Raw genomic sequence first — 11,976 nt, 5'->3', positions numbered from 1 at the left:
CTCCATATGTGTTTGGCAACGTCATCGTCATCATTGTTGTTGACACTTTCACCTTAATACTTAGTAAATATAATTTTTGTAGATTTCCTGAAATGGGTAATGTTTTGTTCGAGCCTGATGTCCCTGCACCTCAACCACCTTATCAATCCAAATTTGATCCAATGTTAGGATTTCCAAATGGCAGGAAAGAAAGAAGTATGTTGAATAATTCAGATATGAATTAATGAATTTTTATGTAATATTATTGGGAGTATTTTAATGAGTGTTTAAATATAAAACTAATGATATGTATGTACAAGCAGATTTTTATTGATGATGTCGATAACTTTTATACAGTAAATTACCCATACGTTGTTTACAATATGTTGATATGCTGTCAATTTATACTTAGAAGTGGTTTTCACGTGAACGAATATCTGGTTTAGGCACGCACAGCCTTTTTGGCGAGAAATTTGTTTGGCGACATTTTGGAGTGATAAATGAAAAATTATGATAACCTTGGTAACCCTAAATACTGAGCTTCAAACATGCCGCCATTTCTGTCCACGTAACTTTAACGAATTTGATAGGTATCAGAGTTGATGGCAGGAGGGATAAATTGTGTGTTTTTCTTAAAGTTACTTTTGTGTTAGGAAAGCACAACATTTAAAATATTTTTTAAAAAGGCAAATATTTGATAGTTAAAACTGGTGCTTTTAATATTACATCACATGAGTCTTGACATTTTTTCATATGTCAACTCTGCATATTATTATAAACGCCACCCCCCCCCCAAGGGAAAAAAAGAACACATTTTCAGTAGCATGAGGTAAACTCTTGGTGTTTCCTTTGCTAAGGAGATCAAAATTACCGTGGTCTAAAAATACTTGTATACCTCATATTAGAACTATAGGCATGTGTAATTGCATGAATTCATAGGTTCAAATCAGGTTTCATTATTGCTTTTATAACATTTTCATAATTTGTCTGACTATAAAAAATATAATGTTGCTTAGATTATGGAATATATTGCTTATAATTTAGAGTTCTCAAATTTTGTAAATCTTACAACCTAACACCTGTATATGAATAACCTTCATTGAGTATTATTACTTTCATTAATAGTATGTTGACATAACAGTCGACTTTTTATTTTAAATTTTATGCAAATTTTCTACATTGCTTAAACATTTTATCTAACAGAAATCTGAATTTTTTGTAATAAAAACTCTATAATAAAAGTAAGAGTACAATTCATATATAAAAATTTGACTACATGGCAAGCACTTAGATACTGATTTCAATGTCTTTAAATGTTATTATCATAAAGTTTAGATATATTCTTATTAAGTTAAGATATACTTTTATTCTATTATAAAGTTTAGATGTACAGAACAGAAGGCACACTTTGTACTTACGACTCGGTCAACCACTTGTGCCAAGATAACTTATAATAACAATTAAGTTCAAATGTAAAATTTAAATTCAAATAAATTTGTAGCCCAAAGGCTGCACAAATCAATTTAATGCAAAGTTGGTTAAAAACTTAACTGGCATGGAATTCAACTATCAGCAATTATAATGCAAGGCTGAAGACTACAAATCTTTTCTTATCTAGCAACCTATTAATGTGGCCTCAAAAGGCAAAACACGGTTTGTTTTACAAAATAAAAACTTCATTTGGATTCTGGTGAGAAAACGGATGGAAGAAATTGACAGTAAAGATCCCAAGAATAAAATAACTGGTTACAAAATAAAGGAACATTACAATATACTTTGTTCCCTGATTAATTATTCAGTGCATGAAATAGTGTAATGCATTTTTGTTTGCATCACATACAAATTATTTAGTTTATTTAAATGCTTTCCAAAACTGACAGGATTTTGCAAACATATTGACCATATTTTTTGACCTATAGATGCAACATTTTTTCTCTTCAGAAGTAAGATTTAGAATTAAGAAATAAGAAAATAAGAGAGAATTATGAATAGAAAATAAATACATGTGCTGGCTAGCAGAAGAAGGATGTCTTCATAAAGTACTTTTTAAGAGAAACTGGCTCAGATTCACATTACATCTACGGAAAACTACTAAAACTCCCATATAGCCAGCCTGAACTACCACTGTTCAGTGGCTATCACTCCACCACTAGTGGATTCCAATGACTGTTCGAATTTTTCACAGAAATCATCATTTACGATGATTGTTGTATCATTACCATTGGTACTAAATTTACTCATTATGATAATTTAATTTTAGCTTGTAAATTATAATCATAAATTACTTGTAATAAATTGAGGGATTAAAAAATACACATTTCTTAATATTTTTACCATTTACAATATTTAATCATAAAAAATATTTCTAACACTGGTACAAAACTTGCCCATTATAATTGAATTTGATTTCCTTCACTTTGAAATATTTTTTTATTTTCTTTTAATAACAGAATCTAAGAAACTAAAGTAACATATACTAGTTTGAAATGCATTTATTAACCTTTTGTAAATTTCATTATTCATAAACATAAAAATTAACCTTTTGTAAATTTAAAATATTAGCTAAGTACTAATATAATAAAATACAAATATGAACTAACTACTTAAAATATTAATGTTTAATACATTATATTTTGTAATTAAAAATATTAACATTTTGTAAATTTCATTACTCATAACATAATAATTGTCATAAATTCATTTACACTAGTGTTTCAAGAATTTATAATAGCAGTACTAGAAATATTGAAAATTAGAGAAAGACTGTTTATTCTGATTAAGAGCTTATTTTTTAGGATTGTTATTTAGCCTAGATCGAGTTTTGTTGACAATCCGCCATTTTTTTCCGATCTTCAAAACCGGGTCTACCTTGGCGACCGAAGTTTGTCGCCAAATAAAAAATCGCCAAAAAGACCAATACTAAAACTGTTCCCTGGTTTATAATAAATACATATTTCATATGTTAGCAGTTAATTCACAGTGTATTAAATGCACAGCTTTAGTATTAGTCCTTTTTGGCGAGAAATTTGTTTGGCGACATTTTGGAGTGATAAATGAAAAATTATGATAACCTTGGTAACCCTAAATACTGAGCTTCAAACATGCCGCCATTTCTGTCCACGTAACTTTAACGAATTTGATAGGTATCAGAGCTTTGATGGCAGGAGGGATAAATTGTGTGTTTTTCTTAAAGTTACTTTTGTGTTAGGAAAGCACAACATTTAAAATATTTTTTAAAAAGGCAAATTTTTGATAGTTAAAACTGGAGCTTTTAATATTACATCACATGAATCTTGACATTTTTTCATATGTCAACTCTTCATATTATTATAAACTCCACCCCCCCCCCAAGGAAAAAAAAAACACATTTTCAGTAGCATGAGGTAAACTCTTGGTGTTTCCTTTGCTAAGGAGATCAAAATTACCATGGTCTAAAAATACTTATTTACCTCATATTAGAACTATAGGGATGTGTAATTGCATGAATTAGGTTCAAATCAGGTTTCATTATTGCTTTTATAACATTTTCATAATTTGACTGACAATAAAAAATATAATGTTGCTTAGATTATGGAATATATTGCTTATAATTTAGAGTTCTCAAATTTTGTAAATCTTACAACCTAACACCTGTATATGAATAACCTTCATTGAGTATTATTACTTTCATTAATAGTATGTTGACATAACAGTCGACTTTTTATTTTAAATTTTATGCAAATTTTCTACATTACTTAAACATTTTATCTAACAGAAATCTGAATTTTTTGTAATAAAAACTCTATAATAAAAGTAAGAGTACAATTTATATATAAAAATTTGACTACATGGCAAGCACTTAGATACTGATTTCAATGTCTTTAAATGTTATCATCATAAAGTTTAGATATATTCTTATTAAGTTAAGATATACTTTTATTCTATTATAAAGTTTAGATGTACAGAACAGAAGGCACACTTTGTGCTTATGACTCAGTCAACCACTTGTGGCAAGATAACTTATGATAACAATTAAGTTCAAATGTAAAATTTAAATTCAAATAAATTTGTAGCCCAAAGGCTGCACAAATCAATTTAATGCAAAGTTGGTTAAAAACTTAACTGGCATGGAATTCAACTATCAGCAATTATAATGCAAGGCTGAAGACTACAAATCTTTTCTTATCTAGCAACCTATTAATGTGGCCTCAAAAGGCAAAACATGGTTTGTTTTACAAAATAAAAACTTCATTTGGATTCTGGTGAGAAAACGGATGGAGGAAACGGTTGGCACATGCGCACAGGCGTTTTACGCGTGCACGTAAGACCTTGACTACTGCGCATATGCGTGTGCGCAAGTGCAGAATACGTTTTCGCCTGCACGTTTAATGTATAACGAACGGTGTAAGCTAAAATTATCTAATTATCTATTTCAGTTAATGTTAATGATTGCGTTGTTCCTTAATCTTCGAATTGGATGCCGCTTTTTATTTTTTGCAGACTGTAAGAGCAATTTTAGAAAAGTAAACTTGAACTTTCGATTATGTCAAATAGAATTTCCGATGCTGGAACTTCCAAAGGATCTACAAAACGAAAGTATGTTTCGATGTCCAACAAACAAAAAGTGGAATTGCTGCAAAAAATGGATGAAGACATGAAGAATGTGACAGAGAGGTTAGTGAAAACGAAAAAATTTCGATTGACAAGTTAGTCGGTATTCTTGGCACAGCAATTAACGGGACTTGGAACAGCGGAACTTTGTAACTAAACAAAAAATTATGTCTGTTTATAGAATTAAAGAAAAAGTATTATCACATAAAATGAAGCAACTTAAACAACTTACATTGAAAGAAATTTTTAATAAAGTAAACAAATAAATATTAAGTTTTTTTTTTTTTTTTTTTTTTTTTTTTTTTTGTAAATTTTGATACCCTTTAGATCATAATTGTTCTTTATTTCTTTATTTCATAAATTACAGTTTCATATTTTTAATTTTAGAATTTCTGCATGCCATCTTACGAGATTTAAACTGATGATCTATAATCCGGAAAAATCAATAATCGGGAATCGCCGAAGTCCCACGAGTCCAGATTAACGACTTTTGACTGTATACCCTATCCAAGGATGAACATTTCCACGTATAATATAAATAAAATATCCAAAAACTTTTATCTCTAAATTATCTATTATAAACGTCACCAACAAATTCATAACAAAACATTAAAAATGGTTACAAATACTTACTGTCAAATATTTAAATTATATCCATGCACGTTTACATCCACTCAAACGTATACCAAATTGCTACAAACATATAATTCACAAAACTATCATTTAATTAAAATATAATTAAACCATGTACACGTCAACTTATTTTTACTTAAAAAAAATCCCAGAATTGCACAAAAATGGCATTGCGCCCACTCTTCACTATATCCATGTACACTGCTTTTTTCTCATAGATTAGAAAAATTTCACGAAAATGCAGGAAAATACTCAACGTATTCTACTCAAACATATTCCAAAATACTACAAACATATAACTCACAAAATCACGATCCTTAAATTAAAATATAATTAAATTAAAAAACACTACTTAAAATATAAATAAGCACATACATTAAATTAATAAAAATTAGATTACAATCCTAATTACTTTAAACTAAATCATTGCTAATAACAATTTTCCATAATAGCATATTAATTTATTTACTCCTTACATTTAGAACAATGTATAAAAATAATATCCTTAAATGATTAAAAATACTAACTTACCTAATCTTCTTCAGAATCTTCATTACGTGGCACGCACACTTCCCTACAGAAAGTGTTCCAATCGGCTGCAGTACTACTGCTAATTTCTTTCACTTTACATAGCGCCATGCAATCCGAAAATTAATCAGCACTGTTTCACACAACACACAATGAAGCTTAATACAAAATAATATATTACTACCGATATTTTTCCAAATTTTTTTTTACCCCCTTTTCCGATTAAAGAACTATAATTCATCCATTAATGTCACATGACATATCTCATGATCTCTTATTTCCTTCACACAAAATAATGCGTAATAGGAACTGAGTACTTCTCACATTCTTACCAAAGTCTTGGTAGTAACCTTTATCGCCTACAAAATGTCGCCAAACTACCTGTTACCATATTCCAAAGATCAGCCGCTATTTCATATATTAAGGAAAAAATTGTATAAAATAAATATACCAAAGTTACCATGCAAGAAAAGTTCATTGTATTTAAACAACAAGTTCACATGCCTTATTTAAAACACAAGGGTACACTAAGTTTTAGAATTGAAGAGTCATCCAAGAGAAATATCCCAAAACTGAAGTTTTTTTTTTCAAACATCATTGGCTTCTTCTTACTTACTAGCAACTGGCTGTAATAAAGTGAATAATTTATTAAGAAAAACAAGAATCAGGGTGAATTAAATAAGGAGATGTAAGAATTAAATTATGCAATATTACATAGAATATTAGAAAAGTTGCATCAATACATTGAGCTCAGCCATGACATTGATTAAAATTGAACCTTTGTGCAAAGTAAAATCTGTGATTTTGTTTCTGAAAATTGTGTATATTTGTGAAATTAAAAGTATAATAAAGCATAAATCTAATGAAACATTTTTTTCAAAGCTTTCATTTATACTCTTAATGGTTATCTTTTATGCAATTATTTGTACTATGATTATGTTTTATGCTATATGCATGTATTACAGAGAGAAGGGTTTCATCGTAGTATCTGGTGCACACGGGATTTGGCGACTTTATGATGAGCAGTAAAAACGGGACATATACGATGAGTAGTAAACGGGCCATTCAAAGAATATATATAATTTATTTCCTAAACAGTATTGATTAATTGATTATATTATCTCCTAAGTTTAATTAAAGTAGAATTATTTTAAAAGTGTGCATCCATACTGGTAAGTTATATTTTGAAAGATGTTTTGAAGTAATTTGAAAGCAAAATGTTAATAATGTTTTAACGGGGACTGGAGTTAAATCATCACGAAGAATAATATTACAATTGTAAAAGTAAAAATTAAAACATGTAATTATTGTCATTGATCGGAAATTAGTTGACTTTTCAAGGGGAACAAACCAACTCCCGTTCAATGATCAATAATTGATAAAAATACGTAAATATGAAAGTGTTTCGTCTTTACTCGAGTTATAAGTTAAAGCCAAACCGGCAATTCTAGTCAGGCCAAATATTTCCGCGAATAGTTGTTACTCAAAGAACTTATTCTCATGAAGCATTTTAGTCAATTCAATTTGGAGTAAAAATCAATTACTGTAGAGAAATCCTGTAAAACTCGAGTAATCGTCCCCGACACTATCATCTTTATGTATTTGAGTACTATATTATTTGTAGAAATTAAACATTGGAAATTGTCATTATGAAATCGAAATCAAAGTAAAGTTGAAATAAACATAGAAGATTATAAAAAAGATAAATAATGCAAACTTTGTAAAAACAAATCAAAGAGAACATAAAAATAATATAAAAATAAAATAGAAAATAATATAAATAAGATCAGTGAATGTACATGAAGATATAAAGGCCAGAAAGGTATTAAGTAACTTACATTCTTTCTAGTGGGGGAGTTGGCAATGCGTTCTCTTCGTGTCTGACTCAGAAGTGTAGGGTGTCCGAAAATTCTTAACGGCAGTAGGGGCTTTGAATTATATCAGTCGGTAAGACTTGGGTGAAGAAATTTATGGTAGTGGATGGGACTTGGAATTCTTGTGGGATGTATTTTGTGGAGTTCTTATCTGAGAGAGACCGTCTGTTAAGATTTTTTTAAAAATACTAGTGAATGGAAATTAATTAATTTCTGGCTAATTGTCGTGTCGCAATGATTAAGAATTTAAGAAAGGAAAAAGGCATTTTCGCTGTCCAAGAGCTAGTAGACAGTCTAAAGGCAGGAAATAGGCCCATTTTTTTAGTAACAGTATATGTCTGAAGACAATTAGCTTTTTACAATATATACAATTGAGTAATTACACTATATACAAATCTTTCAACTGACAGTCATCCAACTTATACCGCCTTCTCAGGTTTAGGAATAAATTATCATATCCCTATCAGTTAAATGATTTAGAGTGAGTATTTAACGCCTGCTCTTTTAAGGCAATGGTTGATAAATTGAAAGGGAATTAGATTATTTTTGAGAATTTTGATAAGGATCAAAATTTCGCATTGTAAATCTATTGTATCTGTGCATATAGTTTTAATTCGTTGTTTTTGATTAATTATAGTATTGTTAATTACTTTTTTGGATATGTTGGAGTTCCAATTTATTAATTTGTTAGTATTGAAATTGAAGTTTCTTGTTTTGTCAAAAAGTAAAATTTTTTTGTAGTTAATGATTTGAAGATCTAGAAAGTCTATGCTATTTTGTGAATTATTAGTTTTATTAAGTTTAAGACAATTCGTATAAATGTCGGAGTTTTCAATTTTACCAAAATTATTAATTGTAATAAGGTCATCAATAAATCTGTAGGTGTGTTTGTAGTAATTTAACTCTTGTGGTTGTAGATTTTTTTGGAAGTTAAATTCTTTGACAAATAAAAAGATATTACAGATCGAGGTGCTGGAATGTAAGCCCATTGGCAATCCTCTGACTTGTTTAAAAAGTTGATTTTGAAACTTGATGTAGTTATGAAAAAGTGTGCATTTTAGGTAGGTTTTCCATTTGTCAAGAGTCATGATATTGAGTATATTAGGGAAAAGTTTTGGTAGATCAAGTAGACTGGTATAGATTTCTTCTAGAGGAAGTGAGGTATATAAGTTTTCAAAATCATAGCAGTTAATGTTTTGGATGTTAATGGTATGAATGGTATTAATGACAGGAGTGTTATTATGAATGATCCAGCAATAGTTATGATTAGTGTTACAATCATTGAAAATAAATTTACAGATTTTATTAAGTTGAATTGAAAAATAATAGTCTATATTTTTCTTGTAATTATTAGTTCCATTAGCTATAAATCTAAATTTTAATGGTGTTTTATGGAATTTGGGAATCGCATAAAGATTAGTAAATCTGTTGTAGTTTGCATTGAAAGTAATATTGAGTTTCTTATGAAAAGTTTTAATCCTGTTTATTATAGATGTTTCTGTAAGGTTGGCTGATTGATAAGTAGTTGCGTTGAGAAGTTCTTTATGAATAATCTCAGTGTAGAATTGTTTTCATATAATGCTAAAGTTATTAGTTGCTTTATCTATTTTTGTAATAGTAAAAAGCTGTTTTAATTTACTAATATCAGATGTAAGTTGCGACCAGTTCAGTGTACTTTTAAATTTGAGGTGACTGATTTCTGTGGATATGCGTTGAAGAATTTTAGCTTTCCATTTTAAGAAAGTATCTATGGGAAAATTCAGTTGATAGCTTGCTTTAACTATAAATTCGTTGATGTTGTTTTCGAAAGTCTTGTAACAGTAATTTGTAGTCATGTTTCTGACTGGTCTAAATTTTGTACCATAACTCATTAGTGTTTTTAGTTGATGGTTTTGTATGATATTCAGGTTGCCAGTAATTATGTGCTGGTGATGAGAATCTACGTAATTGCTGTAAATTGGTGTCTTACAATGTCATTCTGCAGTTTCATCTATTTCATGGTGGTTAGTAAGCAAGTTGCTTAAGGTCCTTTGATATTTAAATGCAATCATTGGTATAGTGTCAACTGCGGGGAAGTAATCTTTACAATCTCTGATGATTCTTGAGAAATGAATATTGTCAAACTGCGGATGCAGAAAATTGACTTTAAAATAAATTTTGCGTTGAGTGAGACTATTAGAGAGTCTGAAAAGACTAAAATCAAGAATCATGTCTTTAATGATTTGTATGTCGTCGTAGCTTTCTTGAATGAATTTTTTTAGTTTGATAAGGAATTTATTAGTACAGGAGTGTAACCAGTTGAGAAGTTTCTTGGGAAAGCAGTCTGAGTCAAAAAAACATTTCAATTGTTTTTTCAATGCAAGTGTATCCAAAGTGGATAAAAATCTCGCATTATTTTTTATTTTGCTTCCTCTTTTTCCTCTCTGCGTTTTGATGCTGTAGAGTTTAAATTGGCTGAAAATAGACTTCTTAGAAGTATCTCTATGACTATGTATATAAGTGTTAAGTCCATATGGATAAAGTGAACGTTGTTTTAGTATATAGAGAGATTCCTGAAAAATTCGTGTTATGTGATTGGGTATTATATCTAGTATCTGAAGTTGAATAGAGTTGAAGTCATGGTGTTTAAAGTGTTCTAATTCTGCTGTATTAAGTTGTGATGGTGTACTTATTTTAATGTTATTTTTTTGTGCGTTGAATTTTTTGATTTGAGCTCTATGGTTATTGATTTGAAAGTTAAGATTGTTTTTAGTCTGTCCTATATATTTAATATGTCAAGTACCGCATGTAATCATGTAAATACAGTTAAATGTTTTTCATAGAAATTGTTTTTTGGGTTTACCTGTAGCAGGCATGGCGTTAAATTTTCAAGTTTGTCATCTAGTGGAATGACATTTAGTGATTTCAATATGAGTTAAACCAGCAAGATATAAAAGTAAGGAGGCTGCTAACCTTCAATACAGTAAAGTTTTTGTATAAGAACTTTAAAACTTAAAAGGTTGGAGATAATATATAAAGTGGGTACATTAGGTAAGAGATAAATAGCGCTAATAGCTGCTATTTAGCATATCAAATGTTGTATGAACTTAAATCCATTTAGTGCGAATACAAGTTATTATTACTTGCGCAATTGCTGCAAAGTTAGTTAATAATAATTTATTTCCTAAACAGTATTGATTAATTGATTATATTATCTCCTAAGTTTAATTAAAGTAGAATTATTTTAAAAGTGTGCATCCATACTGGTAAGTTATATTTTGAAAGATGTTTTGAAGTAATTTGAAAGCAAAATGTTAATAATGTTTTAATGGGGACTGGAGTTAAATCATCACGAAGAATAATATTACAATTGTAAAAGTAAAAATTAAAACATGTAATTATTGTCATTGATCGGAAATTAGTTGACTTTTCAAGGGGAACAAACCAACTCCCGTTCAATGATCAATAATTGATAAAAATACGTAAATATGAAAGTGTTTCGTCTTTACTCGAGTTATAAGTTAAAGCCAAACCGGCAATTCTAGTCAGGCCAAATATTTCCGCGAATAGTTGTTACTCAAAGAACTTATTCTCATGAAGCATTTTAGTCAATTCAATTTGGAGTAAAAATCAATTACTGTAGAGAAATCCTGTAAAACTCGAGTAATCGTCCCCGACACTATCATCTTTATGTATTTGAGTACTATATTATTTGTAGAAATTAAACATTGGAAATTGTCATTATGAAATCGAAATCAAAGTAAAGTTGAAATAAACATAGAAGATTATAAAAAAGATAAATAATGCAAACTTTGTAAAAACAAATCAAAGAGAACATAAAAATAATATAAAAATAAAATAGAAAATAATATAAATAAGATCAGTGAATGTACATGAAGATATAAAGGCCAGAAAGGTATTAAGTAACTTACATTCTTTCTAGTGGGGGAGTTGGCAATGCGTTCTCTTCGTGTCTGACTCAGAAGTGTAGGGTGTCCGAAAATTCTTAACGGCAGTAGGGGCTTTGAATTATATCAGTCGGTAAGACTTGGGTGAAGAAATTTATGGTAGTGGATGGGACTTGGAATTCTTGTGGGATGTATTTTGTGGAGTTCTTATCTGAGAGAGACCGTCTGTTAAGATTTTTTTAAAAATACTAGTGAATGGAAATTAATTAATTTCTGGCTAATTGTCGTGTCGCAATGATTAAGAATTTAAGAAAGGAAAAAGGCATTTTCGCTGTCCAAGAGCTAGTAGACAGTCTAAAGGCAGGAAATAGGCCCATTTTTTTAGTAACAGTATATGTCTGAAGACAATTAGCTTTTTACAATATATACAATTGAGTAATTACACTATATACAAATCTTTCAACTGACAGTCATCCAACTTATAC

At 29.3% G+C, this 11,976-nt stretch overlaps 1 protein-coding gene across 1 annotated transcript in view; it reads left to right on the top strand.

Moving 5' to 3' along the window:
• Positions 1–17: 17 nt before the first annotated feature.
• ND-B18 (NADH dehydrogenase (ubiquinone) B18 subunit) overlaps positions 18–11,976 on the top strand; it is a 36,129-nt gene continuing 24,170 nt past the window's right edge. Inside the window, exon 1 of the mRNA XM_085820052.1 lies at positions 18–195. Coding sequence (XP_085676178.1) covers positions 93–195 — 103 coding nt within the window. The 5' untranslated portion in view covers positions 18–92. The remainder of the gene's footprint in view (positions 196–11,976) is intronic.

The sequence above is a fragment of the Stegodyphus dumicola genome, chromosome 1, assembly GCF_044657685.1.
Source record: "Stegodyphus dumicola isolate Sdum_Otavi_A_Nest chromosome 1, ASM4465768v1".
NCBI classification, from domain to species: domain Eukaryota; kingdom Metazoa; phylum Arthropoda; class Arachnida; order Araneae; family Eresidae; genus Stegodyphus; species Stegodyphus dumicola.
Note: the sequence above shows the minus strand (reverse complement) of the source record. Positions and strands in the feature narration are given on the sequence as shown.